The following is an 18545-nucleotide window of genomic DNA, read 5'->3' as shown; positions in this document are numbered from 1 at the left end:
CCCCCCCCCTGTTCCGGCTGGACTTGTCGAGTGTCGCACAAGTTACCCGGCTGTCCAGGTCCCGGGAGGCAAAGACAAGACGACAATCCTGGGAGGGCCGAGCCAGTCGCCTACGCATTCCTGAAGACACATCTTCTGGGGACGTACGGACACAGTCTTCACCACGTGTGGCTTGCTGCACCACTAACTTTTTTTACGCCTTGCGAGAGGCGTGTCTAAATCCAATCTCCCTCAGCCGGACGTAGCAACTCCAACAACCATCTCCTGGTCTCAGGAACTCGACCAGGTTTCTTGTGGCGCGCCCTGGATCGACTCTGGTCTCTCCACGCACCCTTCCGCTCTGGCCTTCGGTCTTCTCGCCCATCGTCCTGTGACTCTCCCGCCCGGAGCCTTACTTGCGCCATTGCCACCTCCAGAACCTATGAATCGTTGTTGCGACATGTGTTGCCGTCCATGCCACCCTTTCTTGAAGTGATAGCCAACTGGGCATGGCGTCCGTTCATGGTGAGCTATACCCCTCGCCCCTGCCTTTCAATCCCTTCTCCGACTCTCTACCACGCATTTCATTTCAAAAACACCTCACATCTGAAGATGTCACTTCTGTTTCCCACTGTTGTGACCACTCAATAACCATCAGCATGAAGTCCCGAAAACGCGTCGCTGTTGACCAGCTCAAAGACGCCATAAGGGCAGATTCCGCCGAGCCGTGCCTTCCAGGCTCGCTGCACAAGCCCTTGTCCTCCGATCATCTTAGTCCCCCTCTCAGCCCACAATCCACCTCTGGACACCAAAGCTCAGTGGGAATGGAGCGCATCTTTACTCTTTCGCCAACTCCGACTGCTGTCCTCGACAAGGATTTACGGGTTATCTTGGTTTCGGCGTCGTCTCGGAAGCTTTGCAATGTCGAGCCGGACGAGTGTCGCGGCCGTGCCTTTTTGGATGGGCTCGACCAGAGGTTAATGCCGACAAACCACGCAATAACCGCCAAACTCGTCCAGGACGCAATTGTAACCCGCAAGGAGCAGATATCTGAGCCAGTGCCGGGAACTGATCTACCAGGATACTGGCGGCTCCGAGTCCTACCGATATTTGACGCCGACGAGCTTGTGTACATCGTTGTGGAAGCTCAAGACGTCACAGAAGACGTGCAAAGGAATTTGAGTTACTCAACTCAATTGTCCTCTGCTGAAACTTACCGTATCTTGGTCAGCACCCTTCGCGACTATGCTATTTTCATGCTCACCCCCGACGGGCGTATCGCAACCTGGAACACAGGCGCAATGCTTCTCAAACAGTTTACCCAGGAAGAAATCGTCGGCAAACACTTTTCAACGTTCTACAGCGAGGAAGATCGAAAAGCGCGGAAACCGGAGAAAGAGCTAGAACTGGCTCTGCGCGATGGGAAGGTGGAAGATGAAGGATGGCGAGTCCGAAAGGATGGCTCTCGATTTTGGGCCAATGTCATCATAACCCCCGTCTATCGGGACGGAGAATTGACCGGGTTCAGTAAAGTTACCCGGGACCTCACCGAGCGGAAGGCAGCAGAAGCACGGCTGATCGCTGCCTACGAGGAAGCTTCACGGTTGAAGTCCGATTTCCTCGCCAATATGAGTCATGAGATTCGCACCCCCATGCATGGCATGTTGTCTGCGCTTTCTCTTCTGACAGACACCGGGCTTTCAAAGGAGCAAAAGGAGCTGACTGATATCATCGATGAATCCGGCGCCATATTGTTGCAGGTCATCAACGATATTCTAGATTATTCAAAGCTTAGTTCCGGCTCCTTTTCGATCAGCAAGGATGTTCTAAACATATCCGAGGTTGTTGCGGCTGTCAGGAGGTGTTTCAAGGTCGGATCGAACAACGACCTGAAGTTGGAGGTCGAATTGGACCCTCGTTTGCCCAAGTTCGCTCAGGGCGACGCTCTTCGGTACAGACAGATCTTGCAGAATCTGGTGTCCAATGCCATCAAGTTTACAGATCAAGGCTACGTCCAGGTGAAAGTCACACTCACCGGCGAAAATGAGGACTCGTACGACATCAGAACAGAGGTTATTGATACCGGAATAGGGGTGTCGCTGGAGTCAGAGCACATCCTGTTCACTCCCTTCACTCAATTGGACAAGTTCTCGACGAAACGGTACAAAGGTACTGGACTTGGTCTGTCAATCTGCAAGAGTCTTGTCGAATTAATGGGAGGTACCATCGGATTTGGTCCAAATCCCGAACAGCATGGGAGCATCTTCTATTTCACTCTCAAGCTAAATAAATTGGATGCGAGAGCTCCAGCGCCGCCCATCCCGAATACGTCCGATACCGATCTGAAGGAGCTGGGGCAAAAGAAAACGATACTTCTCGTGGAAGACAATGCCATCAATCAAACCATCATGGTTCGTTTGTTAAGAGCATTTGGTTTCGAAAAGGTGGATGTTGCTGGCGACGGTCAAGAAGGATTACGACTGGTAAAGCAGAAGCCACTGACATACAACCTGATCCTCATGGACATAAGCATGCCAGTGATGGATGGAGTTACCGCAACCAAGGAGATTCGAAGACTAGGCCATTCCATACCAATCATCGCAATGACCGCCAATGCATTGAAAGGAGACGAAGAAGCATACCTCGCAGAGGGTATGAATGACTATGTCGCCAAACCTGTGGACAGAAAACTTCTCACGCAAGCCCTATTAAGATGGCTGCGGTAGGTTTTGGAGCTGATGGACCTCAAGCACGCAGAGGTGTTGCTGTGAAACAACACTTGGCCGCTTTCATCGATGCAAGGATGTCCTAGCAGTCCACCCTGAGCGAGTTCAGGACCAGGAAAAGGCGTCGACTGCCTTCGAGGCACAAGTTTTCCCATCCAGTGCGAACGAGTTCATGGTTCGGCCCATCTGAACAGTAGGAGAGTTCAGCAGAGTTGCCCAACTCGCATCAAACGGCCACTCGGGCCGCGTCTCGCTACAAGGTTAGGGAAAGGATCTGGCATCCACAACAAGTGTCGATTGAAGATCTTCGGGCTGCTGTGGCATGCGCCGAGATGATTTCGCAGGCATGCGAGGATGAACAAACGGGGTATTTCATCAACATCCACCCTCGCTGTGTTTGGAGTCGAATGCCAGCCATGAGCGAAGGTGCTTTCTTTTTGACGTGTTCCAATCACCATGTAACAGGTGAAGATCTCCAGGACCAGCTTACTTGGCTGTCTTTTTTCAACTCTTCTTTCAACTGTGGGCCTACCAGCTCTAGAGCCTCAGGATGAAGCGTGCGTTTGAGGTCCGGAGTGCAAGGTGGAGTCAAGAGTTCCTTGTTCCGTGTTCCTCACGTTTCATCCGTCAAGCCAGCTACGCACATGAAGCGGTATCGCCGGCGCGAGTTAGTGTGCAAGGCTATCTGCGGTACATTGGTTGTGAGATAGACAAATATTTACATTTTCCACAACCTTCAACCCGCAACCAAGCAAACAACAAAAGAGTCTCGAATGGGCGGACCAGAGCGGTCCTGTCATCAGTTTGCTCTACTTTCGTGGTGCGTTCCGTGGTCCGCGGCTGACTCGGACATTGCACTATAGGCGCGACCGTCTCATACTTGCCTCAGTATGAACTTCCTGCTTATCGCCGCCTTGAAATGGGACAAAATAGACTGGAACTCAGACCACTGACATGCTTGTGATCGTCAAGATAGCCAGTCACCACTATGTACGGAGTATATGAACTTGATCTAGGTCAACCCACCACAGTCATTGACAAGTCACCAGTCACCCGCTTTCACTCGGCCAGCACTTAGACTGTCATGTGCGAGTCCAATCGCAATCAAGGCTACAGAGCATGTATCCCATCCATCCAAATCCGATCCACGTCCAACCGAGCCAGTCACTGAAATCACAGCATCGAGTAGGTGGGGATCTATGCATCCTGATCCATCGACCAATGTCTGTGAGGTGTGGCACGACTTCATTGGTTACTTGCGACTTACAGTCCAAGAGAGGCTGATGGTCGATCGACCGTGTCTGTCGTCTTTTCTCTCTTACAGTCGAGGTCACCAGTCTCTCACCCTTCCACCATGTCAAGGACGGCGTTCCCTAAGATGTCTACCACCATGCCTACCATCCAACCATTCAAAGCCCTCATTCTGGCCATCCTGGCCCTTTCCCTCTATCACTTCTACTCGCGGGCCAGGAGCAAGAAGTCGCCGTCACTCGAGGCCCTAGCATGGGTAGGAAGAAACGACGCGGCGTGGTTCTTCCCTAACACCCGGGCGCGACTATGGAATATGATGAATTATGAAAAGGCGCTGAAACTGGCCTACGATCATGTACGAGCACAAGCCTCTCATGTCTGTTTTCGTCGATTCCATCCTTACTCTCACGATGTCACTCCCGGCGCTCAAGCTCCCTGACACCACGGCAATGCTCTTTAGCGGTGTACAGAGGCAAGCACAACTTGAATGGCCACAGAGAAACCTCCTTTTCCATTTTGGCCAACTATCCATACCTGGGTCTGACTTGTACCGTGGCCTCACCAGTATGCCGTCCACAACCGGCCGTGCATCCTCGCGACTCTCGACGGAGATGTGATCCTGCTCCCGCCGTCAACCATTCCCTGGCTCATCTCTCAGCCAGAACAAGTGCTCAGCGTCAACGGAGCACACAAGCATATTCTCCAGACTAAATACACTTTCCCACGACCTGAGATCATGGATCCCACAGTTCATTTCGGTATGTTAGGCGTTTTACGTTTGAGTCTCTTCTGATTTGATACGCATATCCATGGAACTCGTGCTGACAACGACACTGGGCAGACGTGATCAAATCCGAACTCACCCGACAAGTCTTCAACGTGACGCCCGAGGTCTGTGACGAGCTGGCCGCCGCGGTCGACGAGATCTGGGGCACTGATACTCAGCACTTCACCGAAGTCACGCTCTTCGATTCCATTACCAAGATCATCGCGCGGACAAGCAATCGTGTGTTCGTTGGTTTACCGTTTTGTGAGTATTGGTCCATTCCAGCTCTTCAGCTGACCGACCCATGTCCTGAATCCACATCGCGGTCTTCGGCTGACTCTTGAGCTTGACTCAACCAGGCCGCGATGAAGAATATATTCACAACGCCGTCGGATTTGCGGAGGACATCGCCTTGTCCGCCACATTGTTGCGGCTCTTTCCTGGCGTCATACGCCCACTTGTGGCCCCTATCATCACGCATCCGAACCGTAAGCACACGCGCGCCTTCACCCGCATCTTGACACCCGAGATTGTCCGGCGTCAGGGGCTACAGCAAGTGCAAGGCCAAGAAGCAGGTTCTGATGTCAAAGAGGTAAATGATGTGGAGAAGGAAAGCCACTCTGACTGTGATGGTGGTGGCAGAGCAGGACCGAAGAACGACTTTCTTCAATGGCTTCTGACGCGCTCGCTGACGAAGCCGAAATTGAGAGTGCACCCCGACGAAACGGACCCCGACATCATATGTGCCCGACTGCTTCACACCAACTTTGCAGCTGTGCATACGACCAGCTTCATCGGCACGAATGTGGTCTTGGACATTCTGTCCGCCCCACTATCCGAAAGCGTAGTGGACACGCTGCGCGCAGAGGCCGTTGAGACCATGGATGCGGATTTGGAGTCAAGTCCGAGTTCGACTGCGAAAATGTGGTCAAGGACATCGCTGGCCAAGATGACTTACCTCGACTCGGCCTTGCGCGAGAGCTCGCGCAGAGCCAGTATCATCGGCGTGGGAATCAACCATAAAGTCGTTGTTCCAGGCGGCATCACGACCCCTGAAGGCACGCATCTACCCGAAGGCAGCATGGTCGCGGTGCACAGTTGGGGCTTGCACAATGATGAGAACATCTATTCAGTCGCCGGGGCCTACAGGCCGTTCAGATTCGTCGAGTTGAAGGAGCAGATTGGTCGGCGGGAACCAGCCAAGAGTGGCACAGTTGGAATCGGTCAGGGTGAAGGTGAGCCGGAAGGCAGCGGCAAAAGCGGTAGCGGTAGCGGTAGCGGGAGCAGAGACGAGGCAAGTCCCACAGCAGCCCACGAGACGGACCGGGCGAGGGAAAGGGAACACGAGAAAGACAAGAACAAGGAGAAGGAGAAGGCGTACCTCGACAAAGCACATCTCCAATTCATCGCCACGTCGCCGACGTACCTGGGCTTCGGGCACGGTCGTCACTCATGCCCGGGCCGGTTCTTCGCCGCGAATGAATTAAAGTTGCTCGTCGCCTACCTTCTCACGCGGTACGATATTCAGATGGTGGTGGAGGGAACGAGCGGCGCCGCAGGAAATGACGGTTTGAACGGCAACGGCAACGGCAGGGGAGTCAGGCCTGAGTGTTATTGGGCTGGGCCGAATCATGTTCCGCCGATGGGGGCCAAGGTAAGGGTCAGAAGGAGTGAGGTGTGAGGTGTGAGGTGTGAGGTGTGAGGTGTGAGGTGTGCACTCCTTGGGTAGTCGTTGATCAACCAATTGTGGATAGATTTGACAATTGGACAGAATTGAGGATAGAGAGTTCGCTGGCATTGAGTGGCTAGGCACGGACGTGAATGTCGAGGCGGGTGAGAGGGTTTAGACTGCATCTTTGAATTCTTGGTTGATTCGATAATAGACATTTATCTCTCGACACGACCGGACGGATATCTTGTCATCGTCGACCAGTTGGCCCCTTTTGCTTTGCCTGTCGATCGTTCGGGCCTTGTCCATGCCTTTTTGGCTGTTTAGAGGACGATCATGAATATTGCAATGGTTCGTCCGGGACCGTCGTTCATCCTTCCCTTCTTGCATTCCAAAACCCCTTGCCATAACTAACCACAATCTCCTCTCCCTTTGCAATTCCCTTGGCTCTAGGGCCCCCGGCCTTTCCTGGGCTGAGCACAAACACGCCAATCCTCTTTTCGAGCCTGCCAGGGCCGGGCCCAACTTGGACCAGACAATCGCGGAACTCGGCGTTGGGCCCTGCCGCTCTGATGCCGCGGTAGTCGTTGATGAAGCGGGCCTCGTTGCCGCACCGAGAAGCGTCAATGGCTAAGCCGAGGTCCCGGTCGAGGCTGAGGTCGTAGTTGGAAGTGGCATGAGTTGGGTCGTAGTTGGAAGTGGCATGAGTTGGGTCGGAGGTGGAAGTGGCATGAGTTGGGTCGGAGGTGGAAGTGGCATGAGTTGGGTCGGAGGTTGTGCTTGGTGTTGAGCAGGACGGGAGGGAAGAAACGGAAGACTGGGTTCGTGATGATGGAGTAGCCGGTCCGTGCAAAGTGCCCAAGTACAAGATGATGAAGCTCGATGGTGCTAGTGCCCGGGTAGCACACAGGCCGTATTGGCCATGTGCTGGGTGTGCTGGAGATGTGATGGGTGTGATGCGCACGAGGTGGTTTGGTGATACCACGGCGTTGGGTTTGATGATGGGGAGCGAAGGGACAGGGTTTGGTTTCGGATTGGAATTCGAATTGGAATTCGACTTGGAACCTAGGCGGGATTCAGGTCCAGTCGACTGGCTCCTGTCATCGGGCCGCGGGCCTATGGCAGGATTGGCCTCATAGGGAGTCTGGACCGGGACCTGGAGGAGGCTGCTGGACAGTGGTGGTGGAACATGTAGTGTTGTCAAGTAGGTGATCTCTCGTGGCCAGTTCTTTGGAAGCTGTGCCGACGCCGACGTTCCTCCTGATCGTGGGAGTTGAGGTGGAGGCTGATGTCTAGGCATTTCCTGACCATGTTGTTGGCCCTTGGTCTCATCACAGGACTCCGTACTCCGGATTGATGTTGATGATGATACGGAGTATTGATATCAGAGTGTGTGGAACATTGCCGTCTGGCACTCTCGGCTCACTTTCCTTCACACGAATACCTGAGCGTTTAGGCAGACACTAAGTGAAGTAGCGCCCAATCTTAACCTAAAGCTTATTTGCCTCTTCAGAAGCCTCTGTTAGTGTTGGGAAAGTCTCGTGCATTTGGAGGAGGTCAATCTGAGAGTCCGTATGTGCCAAAGTGCATCTCAGGCGCCTCAGGCCCTAGGTATGTTGATCTTATAGTGAAGCCTAAGCCCATTGAGCATTGAGTAGCCTGAGCCGCAGCCTCAACCCCCCGCACTGCCTGGAAATGCTTCCCCGTATAACGCCATCCCTTGATAGGCCTAGTGCGACTCTCTCTGCCAGTGTTGGCCAGGCAGCCTCGGTAGCTTCCTTTATGCTTATCCCGAGTTCCCTCCCCAAATCCGACCTCCTTCTCATAGAAACAATCCCAACCTCGTCATCCATATCTCCAACAAGGGATCTTGCCATCGTGGAATCTGGACGATTCCCAGACCCCAATGGAACCACGAGACAGGCTGCCTGAGAAGGCCTTACTCTTGGGCGACGAAGAGAGCAATGCTCCCAGTCCCAAAGATCGCCATCAATCGCCTGGTGTGAGGCTGGTGGCCATCCTTGTGGGAGGTCTGCTCCTCCTACTCGTGGGACTGGCCCATGTTCGGCCTGGTAGTCTGCGATCGTTCTCATTGCTCGGCTGCCTTAAAGGTTTGTTGAAGCTTTGCCTTGCCACTCATTTGATTCTCAGTCGCACTAACCTCCAACAGGTCACCACAAGACGCCACACCACAGCAAATCGGACGTCTGTCTCACACCAGCGTGTATCCATGCCTCTTCGGAGTTTCTGTACAATCTGTCGCCGGACTATCAACAAATCGATCCCTGCACCGACTTTGAAGAATTGGTCTGTGGAGGGTGGAGAGACCGCCATGACCTCCGACCGGATCAGGGCGATGCCTTCACTGGGACGATCATGGCCGAATCGTCTGAACTGCTGCTGCGCCATATCCTGGAGGCTCCATACCCGGATAGCTCAACGGTATGAAATGCCGTGCTACGACAACGGCAAGGATACTGACTCGCTGTGTAGCATTCGTACTTCTCCCCGGCCCAGCTTGACCCCGCCTCTGGTTCAGTCGACAAGGACAACTTTGACAAGCTCAAGGCTGCTTATGACGCTTGTTTGGATGAAGACACCATCCGGGAAATTGGCGTCGCGCCATTAGTAGAGATTCTCGATGAGATATCGAGTCGATTTTCAGTTGCCCGCCATCCCCATTCCGCTGACAACGAGGACCTCTCAGAAACTGTTCTCTATCTAGCGAAGCTTGGAGTCTCTGCATTGGTGTCGTCCGGAACAGGGGCTGATGATAAGGACCCGGATACAGTCGTTGTCTCGGTGTCCGCTCCCTACCGGATTGGCCTGCCCGCCAAGGAACTCTACCTAGATGAGAAGATCGTGGAAAGATACGAGACGGTAGTTTCGCAGGTCATCTCTGCCCTCAACCTGAGTTCCATCCATGAGACCGCCGATGCTCATGCGCTTGTCGAGTTTGAGAAGAAGCTGGCCGCGGCATCGCCAGATGCTGAAGACCGGGATGATGTGACAGTAAGTCGTTGCGAGAATCTTTTTCAGACGAATTGTATTGACCCATGCATCCAGAAATACTATAATCCTACGTCTCTCGCAGAGGCAGAACGTCTTACCCCGCAACTACATCTATCTAAGATTCTCAAGAGCTTAGTCCCGTCGGACTACGACCTTGACCGGGTCATCGTCATGGCTCCAGAGTACCTGAAGGATCTAGCCAACTTACTGGATGAGACATCTGAGGACACTCTCCGTGCCTACTTCCTCTGGAAAGCAATTCAGGCGTACGCAAGCTACGTGGAGGCTGATGCAATCACTCCCTACCGACGATTTTCCAACGAACTGCAGGGCAAGGTATTACTTGCGGCCAACCCTCTGCGAATATCGGACTGACTCTCTGTATAGGACCCTGACTCGAAGCCAGAGCGATGGAGGACCTGTGTTGGGCACGTTGATGACGGGCTAGGCTGGCTTTTAAGCCGCTTCTTCGTCGAGACAGCTTTCTCTGCCAAAGCAAAAGAGTTCGGTGACCGAATCGTCTCAGATATCAAGGACCAGTTCATCGAGAAACTCAAGGCCACAGAGTGGATGGAACAAGAAGTCATCGACCTGGCAATCAGGAAAGTCCACAACATCGTCCAGAAGATTGGCTACCCGGACAAGGTATGTTGAATGGTGACCGGTCTCTGTTTGTCGCATGGTCGAGGACTAACGGGGCGGATCCACAGAGCCCGAACATCCTGGACCCAGATTCACTTTACAGATACTACGAGCGGGTCAATATCAACTCATCGGCGTTCTTCGAAAATGCGGTATCAATGACACAATTGGAAGTTGCCCGTGAATGGTCTGCTCTTGGTAAACCAGTGGATAGAGATCAGTGGTGTGTTTGCTGTCCATCCGAGCAGATGCCAGCTCCAGGCTAACATCGAACTGCAGGGATATGACTGTGCCAACCGTGAATGCCTGTATGCTTGTCCTAGCCCCGTGTTCCTGTTCCTTTCATTGGCTAACCCTTATTGACTCGACATGTAGACTACAACCCTCCAGGCAATGAAATTGTCTTCCCGGCCGGAATCATGCAATTCCCCGTCTTTGACGTGAACGTGCCGGAATATGTCAGCTATGGAGCCTTTGGCTCTGTATCGGGCCACGAGCTGTCTCATGCCTTTGATTCGACCGGTCGCCACTACGACCAGAACGGGAACTTCACAGACTGGTGGACGGAAAAGACGGTGGCCAATTTCAAAGAGCGCGCCGAATGCTTCGTGCAGCAGTACTCCAACTTCACAGTGGATGGTGCTGACAACAAGCCCTTGCACGTCAACGGCCGACTCACCTTGGGCGAGAACATCGCCGACGCCGGCGGCCTCTCTGCGTCGTTTGCCGCGTGGAAGAAGAGGGCGGCGAAATCGCCCAACCAGGATCTTCCAGGACTCGATTTCTTCACTCAGGAGCAGCTGTTCTTTGTGTCCTACTCCAACTGGTGGTGTGGGAAAACCAGGAAAGAAACGGCCATCCAGCGCATCTTCACGGACCCGCATGCACCCAAGTGGGCGCGGATTTTGGGCACCATGGCCAACTCTCGCGAGTTCAAGGAGAGCTTCCACTGCAAACCCAAAGAACCCGTCTGCGAGCTGTGGTAGGGCTGGCTAGGCTAGGTCAGGGAGAGTGACGAGGACTAAAGGCATTGGAGCCGGGAAGTCGCCAATTGTGCTTCTCACATCTTATTCCGGGCACATCACGCCACTGCAGACAGGGCCGTCTATTATTGATCGATCCGATAAGGGTTGGAAGGAAACCAAAAGCATGGTCTCGGGTGAAATACTTTCTCAAAAGTCATGTTTGGTGCGGCATCTGCATCTTGGCCAAAGTGAAAGCCAGCCACTCATTCAGCTTGCACTCTTGTCTCGGACACATGATATGATCTGATATGCTGAGTGCTGAGTGCTGAGTGCTGAGTGCTGCTAGCCCGTGGACAGACCTTGTGCCCACCACACCGTATGATTAATCGGGTCAGACAAGCATTTACTGGTAGCTGAGTAATGGCATAATCTATAATCTTGACGCATTTTCCGGCTTACCAGGCCGAATTAATGGCTAAAGCAGATAGGACAAAGACGGAGTCTAGACGAATGGTTTTTGCCCGCACCGCACCGCATCAAAAGAAAGGGAAATCTTGAAGCCAGGGCAAGAAGCGGCGGATTTAATATTCGATTCCATTGACGTCCAGTAATGCCGCACCACGCTATGCTATGCTATGCTGTGCTATACTATGCTGTACTATGTCGTGCTGTGCTATGCTATGCTACTCTATACCATGCCATGCCCTGTTACTCTATGGTGTGTTAACGTTGGCCATTGGAAGTCCGCACGACTTCAGGACTTCTCGATCTTGAATGTAACGTCAATATCGCCCTTTCCCAGAGGTATGGGATTGGAGTTCTCGTCAAACAGGGTTCTCTCGAAGAATCGAACGTTCCCGGCCTTGTCGGCCAAGACGATAGTCTGCTTCTGAGTCCCATAGATTCCACTGACTCCCAGCCCCGGGGCCTTGACTTGGGGGTTGTTTGTAGGGGTTGGTCGGCCGGCGGACGTGCTGCTGCCGACAACATCAACCTCCTCCACAACCTCGACTTTCTCGTTCAGCCGAGCAGAGCGCAGCTCATCGTCTATGAGACCAGTCATGTCCTTCCGTCCGAGCGGGGGAACGTATATCGTGTCGCGCAGATCCTTAATGTACACTTCTAGTCCGTCTTCGTCGGCCTTGCCTTCCCTTGGGAGAGTATCGTGGCTCAACAGAGCCAGGAACCTCTGGATCAGCTGGTCTTCGGTCTCACTGTTTTCGACAGAATATCGAATGGTGTTGAGCATGAGCTCTTCACCTAATAGGACTTTCTTCCAGGTGCGGTCGGAAAAGGCTGCATTGCTCAGTCCGACCGTTTGCACCGTGTCACCGGCAATCCATGGGACCTGACTCTGGCTCTTCGCACGGTTCGAGATGACCGCCAGCTTCTCGCCAATGTTCCCGCAGACGAGACTGAACCCTCCGGCGTCCTGACTAATGCCCGTCTCGACGACCTTCTCGACAAAGCCTTCAACGGAACCGACGTCCTCAGTAAGGAAATGCTTGATGATTGCACCGCGGCTAGTAGCCGTGGGCGGTGGGATCGTGTCTTCGCGGTAATTGGTCAGAACTGCGATCTTGCCGGTCTTTGTCACTCCCAACCAAGTACCCCGGACCTCGCGCTGCAGATCTCGGCCGCCGAAGACTTGAGAATGAGATTCGGGCCACCATTTCGCAGGGTCCGTTGGCCGATTGACATATTCATCCCGGTTGTCAATCAGGATCAGTGAGTAAGAAGGGTGTGCGGTGGATATAAGGGCGATGCACATCCTGGAGAATACCAATGGACTTCGACGTGTGCATGAGCCATCAGGGACGTATCTCCAACCCTGGAAACCTGGTGTGAGTCCGGTCGAGGAGGGGATCGTGGAATGCTTGGCAAGTATTGCACATCGGTCACAGGTCAGCTTTGAGGTGCCGACGCTGATTGCGGACTATCGATAAGAACCCCTCCCTTAGCCTCCGTGTCTGATATGCTATTTACGTATGGAGTACGTACTATCGGTGCTCATGATCCGCGCTAGAGCCCATTAGTGCCGCCATCGATTACCGAATGCCGACGCCTAGTACGTAAGGCTGCACTTCCCCGGTCTTCATCCGACTGCCCGCAGCGCAGGCATCAATTGCACCTCTAAGAGCACCCAGTCACTGGCACACCGCTCTACCCATCCTCTATCCTTGTTCATCTATCAACACCCCTGGACGCACAGAGACAGGACACCGTGTACTTCCTGTGTGGTGACTGTGCTGCCTGAGATTCCCATATACATTTAACCCCGCTGTTGCACAGGTCCCGCTCTCTCCATTCTTGCTTCTTCTCTGTCTTGACTTCAACAGCTCCTGACCCTCCAACATGTTCGGCATCATAGCAGATCTCATTGCGTGAGTGATATGTCGATCCTGAGTTGGCCGCCAAAATCCAATGTGACCAATACTAACCACGCTCACTACCAGCTCCGGGACTACAATCCTCCTTCCAGCTTACCTCTCCTACAAAGCACTGCGCACCAACGACCCTGCTCAGACGCACCCATGGCTGATCTACTTTACCATCCTCTCCCTCACACTGCTTTTTGAGTCATGGACTCTGTTCATCATCGGCTGGCTCCCGTTCTACTCCTGGATCCGCTTGATCTTTCTGCTCTATCTGGTACTCCCGCAAACGCAAGGGGCGAAGATATTGTACCTCGATTACCTCGAACCATACATCGTCCATCATGAGACTCGAATTGATCAGTTCATCGGCGAAGCACACGAGAGACTACAACAGCTGGGGCTGGGCTATGTGAATGTCGTGATAGAGTTCCTCAGGGAGAAGGTATTGGGTCAAAAGAGTCCACAGTCTCAAGAGGCCCAGCAGGTCGGCTATGCAAGTTATGCCCAAGACCTTCTCTCTCGCTTTACCATGCCTGGAGCACGTACCAATACACCGACTCAGCCCGGCACAACCTCTGCTGGGGTTTATAGCATAGTCTCCCACTTGGCGAGTTCTACTTTTGCGGCATCGACATCCCGTTCCGCGGCATCCGAGGCAGCGACCGTTCCGCCATCTCTCTTCCACGATATACCAGGTAGCAGCTCGGCTGAAAAATCACGCTACATCTCCAGTCAACGTGAGCGACTGGCGAGTCTGCTCAAGGCTCTGGACAAAGAGCAGCAAACCATTGATCTAGCTTATGGATCTGCGGCCGGGCAGCAGTCCTCAAGTGCGGGGTCGGGTGGCTTGAAGGCAAAGTCTAAGAGTGAGCAATCCTTCGAAAATGTCGACTATGAGGACGCAGCACATACCACTAGCTCCTCAAGTGCTAGTTCCAGCCCACCCAAGTCCGCTGCTGAAGGTCGGAGGACGACCAGTGGTAACTGGATCCCGACCGGGGTGGCTGGGTGGTTTGGAGGAAATGGTAGTGGTGGAGAAGATCGGACAGAGAAAGCTAAAGACGACTTGGCGCAGAGAGTCTCCCAAGGGTGGTCAGCAGCCAGAGATATCACTGAGGAAGTAACACGCGGGACGAGTAGCGGCGTCGACACCGGCAGAGGATGAGCAGCGAGGACGGGAATGATGTGTTTTTACCGTAGCTCCCATGTCTGATGCAAGAGCACGACTGAACATCAGGCTCCTGCAAAATCAGATCAGGCAGGCAAAGGTAATAGGATCATGGATCACCTTCGCAAAAAATGTCTCCGCGGGTGCCGGTGTGGGCAAGAGCCTACATCGCACCGGCGACGAGATACCGTTCAAGCTGTAGTCGTAAACAAGAGTAAAAGCTACATTACATCTCAGATGACTGCTGGAACAAAGCGTGCTCGTTTCCTACGAAATGAACAAGATCACCGAGGATAGCCACAGAGCTGCTTCTCTGCAATGCACGTTCAGAACCCCGTCCGTCCCAGCTTGACAGTCTACTGTAGCACTGGTGCCCCGATGACCGATCTGAGCACATACTCCAATTCTATACACGTTACAATATATCATTGCCAGCCAGGCTTCATATCGTACCTCTTCACAGATTCATGCAATCCCAAATTCGCTCTTGGACAAGCCCAAAAATCATATCCCTATCATCACTAAAGATTGACGGCCCAAGGAGGCAGACCACCGTCACAAAACCGCTTGCCCAAACTCCTGTCCGTCATTTGCCTCCCTTATCATGTATCGTAAACCTTCATACCTGTACCAAACCTAGCTTTTGGCTATTTCCCTTGCACACGCCGTTCTATGCCAGAGTGGCAGTCACCGTGTCACCACAGTTCTGGCCGTCCTACCACTCGTAAACTGGTACCACCACAGCGGGGGTAGTGCCACCTCCACGAAAATCGCCCAACACCTCATCTTGGTGGAATAGCATGATAAGTGAGCCTGCTAGGACACTAATCACTCACGGTCGCCTCTTCTTTCCGTGCGTATCCTGAATCGCTCTCTGAACCTGCGGGTGAGCCCGGATCTTTCGTCGTCTGTCGGACGGTGTGCCCTGGCTCGGAGCGTCTCCTGCCTGAGTCGTTGGAGAGCTGCAATGCGGTCCTCTCTTGAGCCATGTGCTAGGTGACGAAGGTGAAGGGTGGTGTCCCTGCGTCCCTGACGGGCAGCAACACTATCAGACGGTCCAGCATCAGAAAGCGGGGGCTGTAAGCCATCTTCGCCAGCCCGGAGAGTGGCGCTGGATCGGCGACGATCGACTCCTTCGCCTTCGGCACCTTGGGCCTGGGGTTTCAATTCGATTCTACATAACGGACACGTGCCGCTAACATTCAATAGCCATGGATCCACGCAATCAGGGTGGAACTTGTGATTGCAAGGTAACACGCGAACTTCTTCTCCTTTCTTGAAGTCTTCGGTACATATAGAGCAGCCGAGATGCCCATCTGCGTCGGTGCCATCGGCGTTACTGGTAGCAATGACAGCCGTTGTGCGAGCAGCCGAAAGTGCATCTGCAGCAGTGGAGTTATTTCTGCTGGTCGACTTTTCAGGCGAAGACTGTTCATTCGTCGTTGCCTCTTCGGTATTGCCGGAGTTCATCTCGATGTCTGCACCTTCCGCTGGTTGCTTTCGAGCATCTACGGGGTCGCCGAACTTCACAATTGGTAGTGTTTCAAGCATTGCTCTAGCGACACCTCTTGCTCTGCTCTGCCGACCACGTCCGACGATATTCCGAGGACCATATCGTTCCGGGTGCCTATGCGCTCGAATAGCGCCGGTGACGATGATGACAACGAACAGAGCGGTGATGATTCCGGTGATGGAATACAGTATGATCATTGCCACAGCAGTAGTGGGAGACTGGCCCAGAGAAGGGCTGTCGCTGGGCGAGCCATTGGAAGAGTTCGTAAAAGCGTTTAGGTCCGGGAGGATGGTGGCAACTCCAGGGCTGTTCTCATTAAGATTTAAGGAAGCCAGGCTTGATGCAATCATTGTGTCGGTAGTGGTAAGAATATACTCAATGGTCGGGAGATTGCTCAGCCCCGTAGCCGTGCAATGGGTACTGGTTTCGCTGTAGAGGATGACAATGCTTGCACGAGCCGAATTCACAACGATTTTAAAAACGGCGCTTGCATCCAGATTGCCGGTGTATTTCTCTGGGTCGCACGAAAGGTACGAGAATTGACGGACATTGGCGATGTCATTAGCATTGCTTGCGTCAACATTAACCAGGAGGCCTTGGAAATAGGTCTTGACAAAGTCGTCATGGGATTCTCGAGCGTAAGGGCCCAGAGGTGCCAGCCGCACAACAGGTATGTCTGAGAACTCGGAGCCGTTCATGATGAATCTGGGGGAGGTCGAAATAGCAGCGAGATCTTCAGTAGAATTGGATGGAGCGATCGTCTGCGCATGTGAACCCAATGACACCAGCAATAGCCATGCCAGGGAGACAGTCCACCATTGCCCGCAGGCATGGGAAGTGCGCATTTCGCTGGATGGGTATGTCAACCTGGCTCTTGCTTTGAGAATTCACCTCCTTCCCCACGTTCCTCGAGGACTCCGGCCTGGATCGACGAAGCGGACCCGATCGGTTGGATAGGCTTCGATATGAGGTTATTGCGACACTGGCCGGAAGGATATATACTTGATGATGTTCTCCTAGACGCTTGTCACTTTGTCAAGGCTGGGCGGCAAGGCGGAGTCGAGGGATTTGAGTCGGGCGGTGCTGCTGACATCCGGGTTTCGCAAAAGGGTTAGTAGGTCATTGCGAGAAAGAAGTCCTGGTCTACCAGACAGCCGATGCTGAGGAAAAGGAGCGGTAGGAGTAGTAAGGCATGATTTGGAAACCGCTTGAGCTTGTTGGGCTGTGTCGGACTGAACTGAGACCGCAGCCGTTTCGAATTCGAAGTTGTCACAGACCTTGCAGACGCTCGGAACAACGGGATGAGCAGACCAGGGAACTTGGTTTTGGCGAGCCAGTCGATGTGCGTTCAAGGAGTGGGTGTGAAATGTGTGGGGAGGATGTGCGGTTGGGCTGTCCAGTAGTGTCCGGTAGGTGTCCGGTGTCCAGTGTCAGGCCTGTCTGCTGACCAGCGATATCCGAAAGCTCCTAAGCGCCGCCTGATTGAGCAACTCACATTGTCCGTGGCGCGGGGGGCTGTGTGATATGGGCCGTGCGTACTTCTAATCGCTAGGATTGCGGGATTTATTCTTCGATGGTTGATGTTTAGGATCACTCGCCGGCAGCGGACAGAAAGGATGCCGGAGGAAGGGAGTACCTGGAACCTGCCACAGCTGCCATCTCACAAATATCTTGAGGTCAGCAAGCGGTAGGGGAGGACGGGGGAGAATTTGGAGATTGGAGAGAGATAGAAGGAGGTACTGCTCCTAATACTACTAGGGACAGAGGTACCTGGAGACTGGAGGCGGGAGCAGTGTTTAAGGTAGGTACTGTAAGTATGGGCCCCGTAGCCCCTAATCCCCGGGGTAAAGGGTCCCCCTAATACCCAAACAATGGCAAACTCAAAATGCCTATAACCATCAGCTTGGTGCCTAGAGGCCCCGAAAGTATTAGGCGTGCAAGTCATGACGTCTTCATGCAACCCTACTCGTACCAGGTATAATTACACTCTGCTTTCTGACTGCGCGCATTACTCCATGACAGATCTTAAAACAACATCAAATACTGCTCCAGAGGATTTGTCTGCTTGACACTTTCTCTCTATCTATGGCCTCAATGTGTCAATAGCAGATGAGTCTTTCATGTCACCAAAATATCTCTGCATTCCGAATCCGAGATACCAAGAGGTGCCCGGTGCCCGCAGGTAGTACCTGACCTATCGTAAGTTGTAGCTGTGGTAATTACCTAGGTAGTAGCAGCAGTAATTAGATAGTGCCTTCGTATCACGTCGACGCGTCAGGGAGTCAAGATCGCGTCTCCCAGAAGTGATTATTGTTCAGGACCGATTTTACCCTGGCGCACTGCTCCTGGATATCCCACCTCTTCTGTATGATTAGTGCTGTCCCCATCTGTATACTTCTGGCCGCCAGATTTATAAGACTTTTACTGTATCATTCAACCATTACCTTCGAAACCAAAACAATCGCGTGAAATGGTT

General features: G+C 53.2%; 7 protein-coding genes across 7 annotated transcripts; 4 read left to right on the top strand and 3 right to left on the bottom strand.

Annotated features, from left to right (window-relative positions):
- Nucleotides 1–638: 638 nt before the first annotated feature.
- A1O3_00748 (uncharacterized protein) lies at nucleotides 639–2705 on the top strand (the record flags this gene model as incomplete). The annotated part of the gene is made up of 1 exon (XM_007730898.1): nucleotides 639–2705. The coding sequence occupies one exon, from the start codon at nucleotides 639–641 to the stop codon at nucleotides 2703–2705; it is 2067 nt and encodes a 688-aa protein (XP_007729088.1).
- A 1390-nt stretch (nucleotides 2706–4095) lies between these two features.
- Nucleotides 4096–6403, top strand: A1O3_00747 (uncharacterized protein; the record flags this gene model as incomplete). The annotated part of the gene is made up of 4 exons (XM_007730897.1): nucleotides 4096–4311; nucleotides 4522–4714; nucleotides 4798–4986; nucleotides 5082–6403. The coding sequence occupies 4 exons, from the start codon at nucleotides 4096–4098 to the stop codon at nucleotides 6401–6403; spliced, it is 1920 nt and encodes a 639-aa protein (XP_007729087.1).
- Nucleotides 6404–6761: 358 nt separating this feature from the next.
- Nucleotides 6762–7691, bottom strand: A1O3_00746 (uncharacterized protein; the record flags this gene model as incomplete). Its single annotated transcript, XM_007730896.1, has 2 exons — nucleotides 6762–7448; nucleotides 7542–7691. The coding sequence occupies 2 exons, from the start codon at nucleotides 7689–7691 to the stop codon at nucleotides 6762–6764; spliced, it is 837 nt and encodes a 278-aa protein (XP_007729086.1).
- Nucleotides 7692–8297: 606 nt separating this feature from the next.
- A1O3_00745 (uncharacterized protein) lies at nucleotides 8298–11031 on the top strand (the record flags this gene model as incomplete). Its single annotated transcript, XM_007730895.1, has 8 exons — nucleotides 8298–8502; nucleotides 8562–8833; nucleotides 8885–9403; nucleotides 9458–9739; nucleotides 9791–10048; nucleotides 10114–10268; nucleotides 10325–10353; nucleotides 10421–11031. 8 exons carry the CDS (start codon nucleotides 8298–8300, stop codon nucleotides 11029–11031), a joined length of 2331 nt encoding a protein of 776 aa, XP_007729085.1.
- A 733-nt stretch (nucleotides 11032–11764) lies between these two features.
- A1O3_00744 (uncharacterized protein) lies at nucleotides 11765–12781 on the bottom strand (the record flags this gene model as incomplete). Its single annotated transcript, XM_007730894.1, has 1 exon — nucleotides 11765–12781. One exon carries the CDS (start codon nucleotides 12779–12781, stop codon nucleotides 11765–11767), a length of 1017 nt encoding a protein of 338 aa, XP_007729084.1.
- A 584-nt stretch (nucleotides 12782–13365) lies between these two features.
- Nucleotides 13366–14553, top strand: A1O3_00743 (uncharacterized protein; the record flags this gene model as incomplete). Its single annotated transcript, XM_007730893.1, has 2 exons — nucleotides 13366–13394; nucleotides 13467–14553. 2 exons carry the CDS (start codon nucleotides 13366–13368, stop codon nucleotides 14551–14553), a joined length of 1116 nt encoding a protein of 371 aa, XP_007729083.1.
- An 831-nt stretch (nucleotides 14554–15384) lies between these two features.
- A1O3_00742 (uncharacterized protein) lies at nucleotides 15385–16767 on the bottom strand (the record flags this gene model as incomplete). Its single annotated transcript, XM_007730892.1, has 1 exon — nucleotides 15385–16767. The coding sequence occupies one exon, from the start codon at nucleotides 16765–16767 to the stop codon at nucleotides 15385–15387; it is 1383 nt and encodes a 460-aa protein (XP_007729082.1).
- Nucleotides 16768–18545: the final 1778 nt, after the last annotated feature.

The sequence above is a fragment of the Capronia epimyces genome, assembly GCF_000585565.1.
Source record: "Capronia epimyces CBS 606.96 chromosome Unknown aczIQ-supercont1.1, whole genome shotgun sequence".
NCBI lineage: Eukaryota > Fungi > Ascomycota > Eurotiomycetes > Chaetothyriales > Herpotrichiellaceae > Capronia > Capronia epimyces.
Note: the sequence above shows the minus strand (reverse complement) of the source record. Positions and strands in the feature narration are given on the sequence as shown.